A 16,253-nucleotide genomic window follows, 5' to 3' on the forward strand; every position below is an offset into this window, starting at 1 on the left:
TGAGTGTTCTTACACATAGAAAAGATCTAGAAAGTGTCACCAAATTATCAGCAGAGGTAACCTCTGGAAAACAAAAATAGAGGAAATGGGAAAAGATACTGATATCAACTAACTCGTTTTTGCTTTCAGTTCCAGTATCTCGCCCTGTTCTCACAATCAGGCTTCCCAGGGACCAGGCTGTGGTGGGGGATGTGGTGGAACTTTACTGTGAGGCCCAGAGAGGCTCTCCCCCGATCCTGTACCAGTTTTATCATGAGGATGTCACCCTCGGGAGCAGCTCAAGTGCCTCTGGAGGGGGTGCTTCCTTCAACCTCGTTCTGAAGACAGAGCATTCTGGGAACTACTTCTGTGAGGCCAACAATGGCCAGGGGGTCCAGCGCAGTTACACAGTGTCACTCAGCGTCAGAGGTAAGTGGACCCAACTACAGCACAACCAGAGACAGACCATCTCCCCCACCTTTCCCAGTAGCCGAGATTGGAGTTACCCCAGGAACACTTGCTGTGGGACATCATTGCTAGCCTGCTGTCTACACAGCCTCCATCTGAGAGTTCTGTATTCTACATTTTTAGGAACTTGAGCCTTCCTTTTGCTTGCTTTGCCTCTCCTGGTAGCAACACTGCAGCCATTTTGACCCAAAGTATCCTAATGTAGGAATAAAGGCTTTTCAAATGCAAGTTGCATCCTGGCCAACAATGATCAGCAAAAAAAAAAAGTTTAAAAGAAACTATAAAGTTCAGCTTGTCTCAGAAGAGATTTAGTTGGGGTTTCCTCTATCTTTCAATCAATAAAAAGGCCAACTCATTCTTTCAAGGGCTCATAAATTTTGCTCTAGCCTCTCCTGCCACTGTCCCAGGGCAGCTCAGATCCTCACCCTGAACTCCTGCTAAAAGGCTTCTCAACATCATTCTCCTGAATTCTCTCTTACCTGTCATTCAACAGTATCACTCTTTCCCACCTGGCCATCATGGGCTGGCCTCCTAGTCATGCCCACTTCCAGTGCAAGCTTGACACCACTCTCATAGTCTTCCACTCTACACTCTGTCATCATTCTATGACTGTAATGCCCACATGGATGACCTACTCAACACCATGGCTTGTCATCCTTTCCACAACTCTCATGCACTCCCCGGTACACACACCACTCCACTTACCTGACCACAGCCTTCTATCCTTCTGCTTGTTTCTTCAACTCCTCTAATCACTATTGTCCTCAGACCTCAACAGAACTCCCAGTTCATTAGCACCTTTACTTCCTCCCAGACAATAACACCCTTGGCTCCTGTTTGTCTTTGTATCCATCCAGTAACTTATCCTTCCTCTTCCTAAGGTACAGAATAGAAGACTGCTTCCTATAAAAGGTGAAAATCACCATCTCATTTCTATAATAGATTCTATCCTTGCTTGCATTCTCAGACAATTTGAACAACTTTCTCTCTTATGTCCCTTAACACCTGCTCTATAGGATCCTTCCTATTGAGTTTAACATGCTATATCTCCCCCGTGTCTAAGGGGGAAAAATAAAAAACCCATTTGATCTCATTTATGCCTCCAGTTGGGCTTCCCAGGTGGTAAAGAATCTGCCTGCTAATGCAAGAGACACAAAAGACGTGAGTTTGGTCCCTGGGTAGGGAAGATCCTCTATAGTAGGAAATGGCAACCCATTCCAGCATTCTTGCCTGGGAAATTCTATGTACAGAAGAGCCTGGCAGGCTACAGTCCATGGGACCACAGAGCTGGACACGACTGAGCAATCGAGTACACATCCCTCCAGCCACTGTTCTCTTATGACTAAATTTCCAAAAGAAGAGTCAGTTGCACAGGTTGCCTCCATTTCCTTATTATCCACTAAGATTAAGCCTTGGTTTCTTCTGAACTTTATACCAAAATTATTCTTACAAAGGTCACTAATGACCTCCATGGCTTTAAATCCAATGGCCATTTTCCAATCTTCACCTTACTTGATCTCTCAGAAACAGTCCATGTTGTTTATCTTTTTATTCTTCTGGAAGCTATCCCTTCCTTGTCTTCAATGACTTCACTGTCTCCTGGATCATCTCTCTCTGCCATTCCTTCTCAGTCTCCTTTATGAGCTCCTCACCTTATAGATGAACCAAGCATTGGTGTGTTCCAGAACTTTGTCTGGCATGTATCCTCTTGTCTTATATATTAATATGTTCTTTCTCTGGATGATCCTGGGGATGTCATCTATATAAGTGATTCTTTTTTTTTTTAATTGGAATATAATTGCTTTACAATGTTGGGTTAGTTTCTGCTGTACAACAGAGGAAAGAATTTTCTATATGAGTCACCAGAGTGACCCAGGCTCCAGGCTCCCATCTTAACAAACAGCTCCCCATTTTTCAGTAATGGCATAAACAAACGTCATGTTCCTGAACCTGGTAGGTAGATTCCGTTCTGCCAGAGGAAGATTTTGCTGTAACTTTCATACAAGCTATTTTTGAATGCATTGTCTTATTTTGTTTCGTGGTGTTTTTTTTTAAATTTTATTTTATTTAACTTTACAATATTGTATTGGTTTCGCCATATATCAAAATGAATCTGCCACAGGTATACATGTGTTCCCCATCCTGAACCCGCCTCCCTCCTCCCTCCCCATACTATCCCTCTGAGTCATCCCAGTGCACCAGCCCCAAGCATCCAGTATCGTGCATCGAACCTGAATTGGCGACTCGTTTCTTATATGATATTATACATATTTCAATGCCATTCTCCCAAATCATCCCACCCTGTCCATCTCCCACAGAGTCCAAAAGACTGTTCTATACATCAGTGTCTCTTTTGCTGTCTTGTATACAGGGTTATTGTTACCATCTTTCTAAATTCCATATATATGCGTTAGTGTACTGTATTGGTGTTTTTCTTTCTGGCTTACTTCACTCTGTATAATAGGCTCCAGTTTCATCCACCTCATTAGAACTGATTCAAATGTATTCTTTTTAATGGCTGAGTAATACTCCATTGTGTATATGTACCACAGCTTTCTTATCCATTCATCTGCTGATGGACATCTAGGTTGCTTCCATGTCCTGGCTATTATAAACAGTGCTGCAATGAACATTGGGGTACACGTGTCTCTTTCCCTTCTGGTTTCCTCAGTGTGTATGCCCAGTAGTGGGATTGCTGGGTCATAAGGCAGTTCTATTTCCAGTTTTTTAAGGAATCTCCACACTGTTCTCCATAATGGCTGTACTAGTTTGCATTCCCACCAACAGTGGAAGAGGGTTCCCTTTTCTCCACACCCTCTCCAGCATTTATTGCTTGTAGACTTTTGGATCGCAGCCATTCTGATTGGCCTGAAATGGTACCTCATAGTGGTTTTGATTTGCATTTCTCTGATAATGAGTGATGTTGAGCATCTTTTCATGTGTTTCTTAGCCATCTGTATGTCTTCTTTAGAGAAGTGTCTTTTAAGTTCTTTGGCCCATTTTTTGATTGGGCCATTTATTTTTCTGGAATTGAGCTGTAGAAGTTGCTTGTATATTTTTGAGATTAGTTGTTTGTCTGCTGCTTCATTTGCTATTATCTTCTCCCATTCTGAAGGCTGTCTTTTCACCTTGCTTATAGTTTCCTTTGTTGTGCAGAAGCTTTTAAGTTTAATTAGGTCCCATTTGTTTATTTTTGCTCTTATTTCCAATATTCTGGGAGGTGGGTCATAGAGGATCCTGCTGTGATGTATGTTGGAGAGTGTTTTGCCTATGTTCTCCTCTAGGAGTTTTATAGTTTCTGGTCTTATGTTTATATCTTTAATCCATTTTGAGTTTATTTTTGTATATGGTGTTAGAAAGTGTCCTAGTTTCATTCTTTTACAAGTGGTTGACCAGTTTCCCCAGCACCACTTGTTAAAGAGATTGTCTTTAATCCATTGTATATTCTTTCCTCCTTTGTCAAAGGTAAGGTGTCCATATGTGCGTGGATTTATCTCTGGGCTTTCTGTTTTGTTCCATTGATCTATATTTCTGTCTTTGTGCCAGTACCATACTGTCTTGATGACTATGGCTTTGTAGTAGAGCCTGAAGTCAGGTAGGTTGATTCCTCCAGTTCCCTTCTTCTTTCTCAAGATTGCTTTGGTGATTCGAGGTTTTTTGTATTTCCATACAAATTGTGAAATTATTTGTTCTAGCTCTGTGAAGAATACCATTGGTAGCTTGATAGGGATTGCGTTGAATCTATAAATTGCTTTGGGTAGTATACTCATTTTCACTATATTGATTCTTCCAATCCATGAACATGGTATATTTCTCCATCTCTTAGTGTCCTCTTTGATTTCTTTCACCAGTGTTTTATAGTTTTCTATATATAGGTCTTTAGTTTCTTTAGGTAGATATATTCCTAAGTATTTTATTCTTTCCGTTGCAATGGTGAATGGAATTGTTTCCTTAATTTCTCTTTCTATTTTCTCATTATTAAACTTTTAACTACAAAACCTCCCACGTGAGTACATGCTTATGCCATATCTCTTAAAAGTTCATGACCTGAAACACCTTTAAAATGCATGGAATTCCCCCCAGACCTGGTCCTCCTTCAAATATCCCCACTTCTGTGAAAGATAACTCTGTTCATTCAGATACACAAAGCAAAAAATCCAAGAGTCTTCCTTCACATTTCTCTCCCTTGCTCTCCATAGCCAGTTAATTATTAAGTCCTGTTGCTTTTGTTTTTTCTAAATATTTCTCAAATCTTTTTTTTTTCTATCTTTACTGCTACTATCATAGCTATATCTACCATTATTTCAATTACTGCAATGCCACTACTCCAGTCCACTTCTAATAACCTTTCCACTCCAATTTTGTGCCATTATGATCTATTTTACACACTGAGATCAGAATTGTCTTTTTTTTTTTTTTTTTAAGATAGCTTTGATCATCTCATGCCTCTGTAGAGAGACACTTACAGATTTCCCATTGCTCTGTGAAGAAGGATCAAAATCCATACCATGGCTTGTGAAGCTCTGCCTAGCTCTTCAGCCTCCTATTTCTTGGCATTCTTCAAATGCTTCCCATAGCGCTGCTGTTACCTTGTTTCAATAACACAAAAGCTCCAACGTTCCTACCATCTCAGGGCCTTTGCACATACAGTTTCCCTACCTGTCCAGTCTTCATTCCCTTCTTCACCTGATTAATCCAAATGTCACTTTGTGAGGAAGCATTCCTTGACTAACCCATACTAGATCAAGCCCCAGTACTATACATTTCATAGCATCCTATTCTTTATATCAATAAAATAAAAATACTTGTATTTTTATTTAACTGCTCCTTAACATCTCATCTAGATTGTAGTCTTCATGAGAGAAGAGCCTGTGTCTTTCTTACTATTGAATCCCCAGTATACCATCCTGTTCCTAAGGCTTATTAATTGCTAAATTAATTTCTGATAGATGAATAAATATAAAAGTGAGCCAATAATTTGATCAATATCTATTCTCTTTTGGGTCTTAATTTTGATGTAGCCAAGGCTCAATTACATCCCTGGCTATGTAAGCATCAGTCTTCCTTGTTTCTCATTTTCTATTGAACTGATTACTTCTTTTGACTACTTTGATACTTGAGTTTCAATTTAATCTTTATTTACAGATTCCTCAAACATTTTTGAGATTGTGTATTAAGTACTCCCTGCTATTCTTTGGAAGTCTGCATTCAGCTGGATATACCTTTTTTTTCTCTTTTGTCTTTCACTTCTCTTCTTTTCTCAGCTATTTGTAAGGCCTGCTCAGACAATCATTTTGCCTTTTTCATTTCTTTTTCTTGGGGATGGTTTTGATCACTGCCTCCTGTACAATGTTACAGACCTCCATCCATAGTTCTTCAGGCACTCTGTCTATCAGATCTAATCCCTTGAATCTATTTGTCACTTCCGCTGTGTAATTGTAAGGGATTTGATTTAGGTCATAACATGAATGGTCTAGTGGTTTTCCTTTACTTTCTTCAATTTAAATTTGAATTTTGCAATAAGGAGTTCATGATCTGAGGCACAGTCCACTCCTGGTCTTGTTTCTGCTGACTGTATAGAGCTTCTTCATCTTCGGTTGCAAAGAATATAATCAACCTAATTTCAGTATTGAACATCTGGTGATGTCCATGTATAGAGTTGTCTCTTGTATTGTTGGAAGAGGGTGTTTGCTATGATAGTGTGAAATATCAGTAACCTTAGATATGCAGATGACCCCACCCTTATGGCAGAAAGTGAAGAGGAACTAAAGAGCCTCTTGATGAAAGTGAAAGAGGAGAGTGAAAAAGCTGGCTTAAAACTCAACATTCAAAAAACTAAGATTATGGCATCTGGTCTCATGGCAAATAGATGCGGAAACAAGGGAAACAGTGAGAGACTTTATTTTTTCAGGGTCCAAGATCACTGCAGATGGTGACTGCAGCCATGAAATTAAAAGACACTTGCTCCTTGGAAGAAAAACTATGGCAAACCTAGACAGCATATTAAAAAGCAGAGACATTACTTTGCCAACAAAGGTCTGTCTAGTCAAAGTTATAGTGTTTCCAGTACTCATGTATGGATGTGAGAGTTGAACTATAAAGAAAGCTGAGCACTGAAAAATTGGTGCTTTTGAACTATGGAGTTGGAGAAGGTTCTTGAGAATCCCTTGGACTTCAAGGAGAGCCAACCAGTCCAAAAGGAAATTAGTTCTAAATACTCATTGGAAGGACTGATGCTGAGGCTGAAACTCCAATACTTTGGCCACCTGATATGAATAACTGACTCATTGGAAAAGACCCTGATGCTGGGCAAGACTGAAGGCAGGAGGAGAAGGGGATGACAGGATGAGATGGTTGGATGGCCTCACTGACTCAATGGACATGAGTTTGAGTAAGCTCCAGGAGTTGGTGACGGACAGGGAAGCTTGATGTGCCACAGTCCACAGGGTCGCAAAGAGTTGGACACAACTGAGAGACTGAACTGAACTGATTAAGTACTCCAAACTATATAACACTATATATATATATATATAACACTACACAAATGATACTATTTCTTCAGATTTGAAGAAATTATAGCTCAGTTCTTAATGATATCACAAGGTCATAAAAACTGAGTAAGATATTTTTCTGTTTGAAATGTCTTTTCTATGGTGGAACACATTTATACAATAGGAAATGATGGTTAACCCTTTTTCTTCCCTCAGTTCCAGTGTCTCATCCTGTCCTCACCCTCAGGACTCCCAGGGTCCAGGCTGTGGTGGGGGACATACTGGAAATTCACTGTGAGACCCAGAGAGGCTCTCCCCCCATAAGGTACCAGTTTTACCATGAGGATGTTGCCCTGGGGAGCTTCTCAAGCCTCTCTGGAGGAGGAACATCCTTCAACCTCTCCCTGACCACAGAAATTTCTGGAAACTACTCCTGTGAGGCTGACAATGGCTTGGGGGTCCAGCGTAGTGAGTCAGTGTCACTCAATGTCAGAGGTGAGTTGGTCCTGCCCACAAGCATCACAACCAAGGACTGACAGTCTTCTCTCCCTGGCCTCCAAAACGGAGCTCCAGGACTACTGTTTGCTGGGTAACAGCCCAGCGTACTTCCTGCCCACAGAACCTCTAACTGAAGTCTGGGGTCCTTACTGTGGTTACTGTTTAGGAGCCTTGACTTTCCCAACAGCACAGTTAAAGAAGTCTTATTGAGTGTGATTAAAAAAAGAACTCTCAGTAAAAATGCAAAGAAGGTTTTTAAGAACATAGACTGCATTTTGATCTATGACTATGATACAAAAGGGAAACTAAAGAATTCTAAGTATAGGTTTTTCTGCTCCAAAAATGTTGGGCCAGGTTTTTCTTACACTGACTCCCAATGAACCTCTACACTTGAGCCTCTTTCACTGCCAGGGATAAATATGCCTCACACATCTCCTTTAATCTTTAAGATGAAGAACTGAGTTATAAATGAGATCATTTTTTATCTTCAGTTTGCAGGAGAGGAAACTGAAGCTTAGAGAGGGGAAGTAATGAGCTTACAGACACAGTTAACAATGGTAAAGCCACGTAGAAAAACAAGCCTATCCAACTCTTAATGTAAATCTACATTATGACACCTCTCATCCCTTTGATGTGATCTCATGCTTTAACACGACTTTTTAATAATTTATTATTTGAAGGAATACATGAACCTTCATGATAAAAAGAAATCAAATTGTACAAAAGGGACAATATGAAAAGTAAAGTTCTCTTTCTACCTGCGTGCACACACTTTTATACATGCTTCCAAGACATAACCACTGTCAGTACTTGCAGGTGTATTTTTCTAGAAATATTAAAATATATTATAAAGGCATAGAAATTTTACAAGCAGAATCATACTACATGTATAGTTACGCAGCTTGCATTTTTACTTAAAATTTTATTTTGGGCATCTTTCATGTTTTATAAGTGAGTTGATTAGATTGTCTCTAGTTTTTAGCAATTGCAAAAAACCTACAACAGAAGTATTTGTGCAGATATATTTGCAAATCCTTTTGTAAAGTTACTTGTTTATTTATGTATATTTGGCTGTGCTGTCTTTGTTGCTGTGCATGGGCTCTAGTTGCAGCAAGCAGGGGATACTCTCTAGTTGCGGTGTGGGGGCTCTCATTGTGGTGACCTGTCCTTTTGCAGCGCACAGGCTCTAGAGCGTGCAGGCTTCAGGAGTTGTGGTGCATGGGCTCACTCACCCCATGGCATGTGGAACCTTTCCCAACCAGGGATCACACCCACATCCTCTGTGTTAGCAGACAGATTCTCAACCACTGTCATCACCAGGGAATCTCTCCTTTTCTAAATTGAAGTATAGTTATTTTACAATGATGTGTTAGTCATTTTTTAAAATTTATTTATTGATTGATTGAAGGATAATTGCTTTACAGAATTTTGTTGTTTTTTTGTCAAACCTCAACATGAATCAGCCATAGGTATACATATATCCCTTCCCTTTTGAATCTCCCTCCCATCTCCCTCCCCACCCCACCCCTCTAGGTTGATGCAAAGCCCCTGTTTGAGTTTCCTGAGCCATACATCAAATTCCTATTAGCTATATATTTTACATATGGTAATATAAGTTTCCATGTTATTCTTTCCATTCATCTCACCCTCTCCTCCCCTCTCCCTATGTCCATAAGTCTATTCTCTATGTCTGTTTCTCCATTGCTGCCCTGTAAATAAATTCCTCAGTAACATTTTTCTAGATTATGTATATAGGCATTAGAATACAGTATTTATCTTTCTCTGACTTACTTCACTCTGTATAATAGGTTCTAGGCTCATCCACCTCATTAGAAATGACTCAAATGCATTCTTTTTTATGATTAATATTCTATTGTGTATATGTACCACAACTTCTTTATCCATTCATCTGTTCATGGACATCTAGGTTGCTTCCGTGTTCTAGCTATTGTAAATAGTGCTTCAATGAACAATGGGATACATGTGTCTTTTTCAATTTTGATTTCCTCAGAGTATATGCCTAGGAGTGGGATTGTTAGGCCATATGGTGGTTTTACTTGGTTTTCTCTTACCTTGGATGTGTGGTATCTCTTCATGGCTGCTTCAGCAAAGCGCAGCCGCTGCTCCTTACCTTGGAAGGGGGTATCTCCTCACCGCCGCCCCTTCTGATCTTGAACGTGGAATAGCTCCTCTAGGCCCTCCTGCGCCCGCGCATGGAAAAGAAATGCATAAAAGCAAAATGGCTGTCTGGGGAGTCCTTACAAATAGCTGTGAAAAGAAAAGAAGCAAAAAGCAAAGGAGAAAAGGAAAGATATAAACATCTGAATGCAGAGTTCCAAAGAATAGCAAGAAGAGATAAGAAAGCCTTCCTTAGCAATCATTGCAAAGAAATAGAGGAAAACAACAGAATGGGAAAGACTAGAGATCTCTTCAAGAAAATCAGAGATACCAAGGGAACATTTCATGCAAAGATGAGCTCGATAAAGGACATAAATGGTATGGACCTTAGAGAAGCAGAAGATATTAAGAAGAGGTGGCAGGAATATACAGAAAACTGTACAGAAAAGATCTTCATGACCAAGATAATCAAAATGGTGTGATCACTGACCTAGAGCCAGATATCCTGGAATGTGAAGTCAAGTGGGCCTTAGAAAGCATCACTATGAACAAAGCTAGTAGAGGTGATGGAATTCCAGTTGAGCTATTCCAAATCCTGAAAGATGATGCTGTGAAAGTGCTGCACTCAATATGCCAGCAAATTTGGAAAACTCCGCAGTGGCCACAGGACTGGAAAAGGTCAATTTTCATTCCAATCCCAAAGAAAGGCAATGCCAAAGAATGCTCAAACTACCACAGAATTGCACTCATCTCACGTGCTAATAAAGTAATGCTCAAAATTCTCCAAGCCAGGCTTCAGTAATACGTGAACTGTGAACTTCCTGATGTTAAAGCTGGTTTTAGAAAAGGCAGAGGAACCAGAGATCAAATTGCCAACATCCTCTGGATCATGGAAAAAGCAAGAGAGTTCCAGAAAAACATCTATTTCTGCTTTATTGACTATGCCAGAGGCTTTGACTGTGTGGATCACAAGAAACTGTGGAAAATTCTGAAAGAGATGGGAATACCAGACCACCTGACCTGCCTTTTGAGAAATTTGTATGCAGGTCAGGAAGCAACAGTTAGAACTGGACATGGAACAACAGACTGGTTCCAAATAGGAAAAGGAGTACGTCAAGGCTGTATATTGTCACCCTGCTTATTTAACTTCTATGCAGAGTACATCATGAGAAACGCTGGGCTAGAAGAAGCACAAGCTGGAATCAAGATTGTTGGGAGAAATCTCAATAACCTCAGATATGCAGATGACACCACCCTTATGGCAGAAAGTGAAGAGGAACTAAAAAACCTCTTGATGAAGGTGAAAGAGGAGAGTGAAAAAGTTGGCTTAAAACTCAACATTCAGAAAATGAAGGTTATGGCATCTGGTCCCATCACTTCATGGGCAATAGATGGGGAAACAGTGGAAACAGTGTCAGACTTTATTTTGGGGGGGCTCCAAAATCACTGCAGATGGTGACTGCAGCCATGAAATTAAAAGACGCTTACTTCTTGGAAGGAAAGTTATGACCAACCTAGATAGCATATTCAAAAGCAGAGACATTACTTTGCCAACAAAGGTCTGTCTAGTCAAGGCTATGGCTTTTCCTGTGGTCATGTATGGATGTGAGAGTTAGACTGTGAAGAAAGCTGAACACCAAAGAATTTATGGTTTTGAACTGTGGTGTTGGAGAAGACTCTTGAGAGTCCCTTGGACTGCAAGGAGATCCATCCAATCCATTCTGAAGGAGATCAGCCCTGGGATTTCTTTGGAAGGAATGATGATAAAGTTGAAACTCCAATACTTTTGCCACCTCATGCGAAGAATTGACTCATTGGAAAAGAGTCTGATGCTGGGAGGGATTGGGGGCAGGAGGAGAAGGGGACAACAGAGGATGAGATGGTTGGATGGCATCACTGACTCGGTGGATGTGAGTTTGAGTGAACTCCGGGAGTTGGTGATGGACAGGGAGGCCTGGTGTGCTGTGATTCATGGGGTCGCAAAGAGACGGACACGACTGAGCTACTGAACTGAACTGAACTGATGGTGGTTTTATTCCTAGTTTTTTAAGGAATCTCCGTACCGTCTTCCATAGTGGCTGTATCAATTTACATTCCCACCAACAGTGCAAGAGCATTCCCTTTTCTCCACAGCCTCTCCAGCATTTATTGTTTGTAGACTTTTGGAGGACAGCCATTCTGACCAGTGTGAGGTGATATATCATTGTAGTTTTGATTTGCATTTCTCTAATAGTGAGCAATACTAAACATCTTTTCATGTGTTTGTTAGCCATCTGTATGTCTTTGGAGAAAAGTCTGTTTAGGTCCTTTTCCCACTTTTTAATTGGGTTGGTTGTTTTTCTGGTATTGAGTTGTATGAACTGCTTGTATATTTTGAAAATTAATCCTTTGTCAGTTGTTTCATTTGCCATTATTTTCTCCCATTCTGAAGGTTGTCTTTTCACCTTGCTTATAGTTTCCTTTGCTGTGCAAAACTTTTAAGTTTAATCAGGTCCCACTTGTTTACTTTTATTTTCATTTCCATTACTATAGGAGGTGGATCATAGAGGATCTTGCTTTGATTCGTGTCACCAAGTGTTCTATGTTTTTCTCTAAGAGTTTTATAGTTTCTGGTCTTACACTTAGGTCTGTAATCCATTTTGATTTTATCTCTGTGTGTGGTGTTAGGAAGTGTTCTCATTTCATTCTTTTACATGTAGCTGTCCAGTTTTCCCAGCACCATTTATTGAAGAGGCTGTCTTTGCCCCATTGTATATTCTTGCCTCCTTTGTCAAAAATAAGGTACCCATAGGTGCATAGGTTTATTTCTAGGCTTTCTATCTTGTTCCATTAGTCTATATTTTTGTTTATGTCAGTATCATATTATCTTGATGACTATAGCTTTGTAGTATAATCTGAAGTCAGGAAGGTTGATTCCACCAGCTCCATTCTTCTTTCTCAAGACTGTTTTGACTATTTGGGGTCTTTTGTGTTTCCATTTGAATTGTGATTTTTTTTGTTCTAGTTCTGTGAAAAATGCCATTGGTAATTTAATAGGGATCTTACTGAATCTGTAGATTGTGTTTGGCAGTATAGTCATTTTCACAATATTGATTCTTCCTACCCAGGTACATGGAATATCTCTCCATCTATTTATGCCATATTTGATTTCTTTCATTAGTGTCTTATAATTTTCTGTATACAGTTGTTTTGTCTCCTTAGATAAGTTTATTCCTAGATATTTAATTCTTTTCTGTTGCAGTACTGAATGGGATTGATTCCTTAATTTCTCTTTCTGATTTTTCATTGTTAGTATATAGAAACTCAAGTGATTTCTGTGTATTGATTTTGTATCCTGAAACTTTGTGAAATTTACTGATTAGCTGTAGTAATTTTCTGATACTATCCTTAGGGTTTTCTATGTACAGTATCATGTCATCTGCAAACAGTGAGAGCTTTACTTCTTTTTTTCTGATATAGATTCCTTTTATTTCTTTTTCTTCTCTGATTGCTCTAGCTAGGACTTCCAGAACTATGTTGAATAATAGTGGTGAAAGTGAACACTCTTGTCTTGTTCCTGATCTAGGGAGAATGCTTTCAGTTTTTCACCACTGAGAGTAATGTTTGCTGTAGGCTTATCATATATGGCCTTAACTGAGGTAGATTTTTTCTATGCCAATTTTTTGAAGACTTTTAATTATAAATAGGTGCTGAATTTTGTCAAAGGCTTTTTCTACCTCTATTGAGATTATCATATGGTTTTTATTTTTCAATTTGTTAAAATGGTATATCACATTGATTGATTTCCATATATTGAAGAATCCTTGCATCCCTGGAATAAACCCAACTTGATTATGGTTTATGAGCTTTTTGATGTGTTCCTGAATTCTATTTGCTAAAATTTTGTTGAGGAGTTTTGCATCTATGTTCATCAGTTATGTTCACCTCTAGTTGTCTTTTTTTGTGTTGTCTTTGTCTGGTTTTGGTATCAGGGTGAGGGTGGTCTTGTAGAGTGAGTTTGGAAGTGTTCCTTCCTCTGCAAGATTTTGAAAGAGTTTTAGAAGGATAGGCATTAGCTCTTTTCTAAACGTTTGATAGAATTCTCCTGTGAAGCCATCTGGTCCTGGGCTTTGGGAGATTTTTGATCACAGCTTCAATTTCAAAGCTTGTAATTGGGTTGTTCATAATTTCTATTTCTTCCTGGCTCAGTCTTGGAAGATTGAACTTTTCTAAGAATCTGTCCATTTCTCCCAGGCTATCCATTTTACTGCCATATGACTGTTCATAATTGTCTCTTATAATCCTTTGTATTTCTGCATTCTCTGTTGTAACTTCTATTTTTTCATTTCTAATTTTGTTGATTTGATTCTTCTCTCTTTTTTCTTGATAAGTCTGGCTAAAGATTTGTCAATTTTATCTTCTCAAAGAACCAGCTTTTAGTTTTATGAATCTTTACTATTGTTTCTTTCATTTCTTTTTCATTTATTTCTGCTCAGATCTTTATGATTTCTTTCCTTCTACTAATTTTGGGGTTTCTTTGTTCTTCATTTTCCAGTTGTTTTAGGTGTAAAGTTAGGTTGTCTATTCAATGTTTTTCTTGTTTCTTGAGGTAGGATTGTATTGCTATAAACTTCCCTCTTAGAATGGCTTTTGCTGCATCCCATAGGTTTTGAGTTGTCATGTTTTCGTTGTCATTTATTTCTATAAATTTTTTTACTTCCCTTTTGATTTCTTCAGTAACCTGTTGGTTATTTAGAAATGTATTGTTTAATCTCCATGTGTTTGTGTTTTTACAGTTTTTTTTTCTTGTAATTGAGACCTAGTCTCATAGTGTTGTGGTCAGAGAAGATACTTGATATGATTTCAATTTTCTTAAATTTACTGAAGTTTGATTTGTGACCCAATATGTAGTCTATCCTGGAGAATGTTCCATGTGCACTTGAGAAGAATGTGTATTCTTCTGCATTTGGATGGAATGTGCTGTAGACATCAATGAGACCCATCTCATCTAATGTATCATTTAAGACTTGTGTTTCCTTATTAATTTTCTGTTTTGATGATCTGTCCATTGGTGTGAGTGGCGTGTTAAAATCTCCTAGTATTATTGTGTTACTGTCAATTTCTCCTTTTATGTATGTTAGCGTTTGTCTTATGTATTGAGGTGTTCCTATATTGGGTGCACAGATATTTATAATTGTTATGTCTTCCTCTTGGATTGATCCCTTGATCATTAAGTAGTGTCCTTCCTTATCTCCTGTAATCTTCTTTATCTTAAAGTCTGTTTTGTCTGATATGAGGATTGCTACTCCAGCTTTCTTTTGCTTCCCATTTGCATGGAATATATTTTTCCATCTTCTCACTTTCAGTCTGTAAGTGTCTTTAGGTCTGAAGTGGGTTTCTTGTAGACAGCATATATATAGGTCTTGTTTTTTTATCCATTCAGCCAGTCTGTGTCTTTTGGTGGGAGCATTTAATCCATTAACATTTAAAGTAATTATTGATATATATATATTCCTATTGCCATTTTCTTAATTGTTTGGGGTTGATTTTGTAGATCTTTTTCTTCTCACCTCCCTAGGATGCCCTCCAACACTGTGCTGGTCTCTGGACCTGCTGTGGGGGCAGCTCAGATTCTAATTTGGTCTTACTCCTGTGTGTTCTTGCCTCCAATGTCCATCTATCAGAACTAGTGCATTTTCTTTTGTGGGAGCTCTCAATGTCCTTTTATATATTCCATAGACACACAGTCTGCCTAGTTGATCATATAGATTTAATCTGCAGCTTGTACAGCTGGTGGGAAGGTTTTGGGTCTTCTTCCTTAGCCAGCCACACTGCCCCTGGGTTTCAATTGTGGCTTTATTTCCACTTCTGATGTGGATCGTCCACTGGGGTTTGTTCCTGAGGCTGCCCTGGAGGACTTGGGCCTGCCCCAGTGAGGGCTAGATGTGGAGGTGGTGCAGCTGCTTGGGTCTTAGGGGTTCTGGCAGCACCAGGTACTCAGGGGAGTTGGAGGCTATGGCAGCAGGAAATATAGTGCTCTAAAAGGGTATGGCAACCAGTATTGGCCAATACGGTCCAGTATTCTTGCCTGGAGATCCCCCCTGACAGAGAAGAATTAGACACGATAAAGCAACCCTGAGTGCATAGATGCAAGATTTGTTTTTGTTTTTGTTTTTGTTTTCGTTTTTGCCTATGGCAGCTCTGCCTCAGTGAGGGTTGAGTGTGAAGGTGGTGCAGCTGCTTTACTTGTGGGGACCCTGGTGGCACCAAGTGTGTAGGGGACATGGACTGCCTCCACCACAGGAGTTATGGCCCTATCAGAGTCTTTTTTCAGGCTTCTTGTAGCTGGCGATCAGAAAGCCTCTTTGACTAGTCTTTCTCCATAGCTCCTCCTGTTTTGGAACTTAGAGGGCTCCCTTGCCTGGGGTCCTTCTCTGTTGTTTGGTGTGTCTGACACATAGAGGGCCCCCCTTGACTGGGTTCCTACTCTGTAGATCAGTATATCAGGCACTTTAAGGGGCACCCTGGGTGGGGTCCTACTCTGTAGTTCAGTTCATCAGGCATTTGATGGGCCAGCCTCTCTATTGTTTAGCTGCAAATGCTGGCATGTAGGGAGAGAAAGGGTATGGTGACGACTCCACCCCCTAAGTGTGACTCAGCAGTATCGCCTTGCTTCCATGGCTGTCTGGCTTTCCTCCACAAGCATTTCCCACCACAGTC

At 39.6% G+C, this 16,253-nt stretch overlaps 1 protein-coding gene across 1 annotated transcript in view; it reads left to right on the plus strand.

Annotated features, from left to right (window-relative positions):
• Nucleotides 1-16,253, plus strand: part of FCRL5 (Fc receptor like 5) — a 43,972-nt gene that overhangs the window by 21,009 nt on the left and 6,710 nt on the right. Inside the window, exon 8 of the mRNA XM_055586693.1 lies at nt 130-408. Coding sequence (XP_055442668.1) covers nt 130-408 — 279 coding nt within the window. The remainder of the gene's footprint in view (nt 1-129; nt 409-16,253) is intronic.

Source organism: Bubalus kerabau, chromosome 6 (assembly GCF_029407905.1).
Source record: "Bubalus kerabau isolate K-KA32 ecotype Philippines breed swamp buffalo chromosome 6, PCC_UOA_SB_1v2, whole genome shotgun sequence".
In the NCBI taxonomy this organism is placed as follows: domain Eukaryota; kingdom Metazoa; phylum Chordata; class Mammalia; order Artiodactyla; family Bovidae; genus Bubalus; species Bubalus kerabau.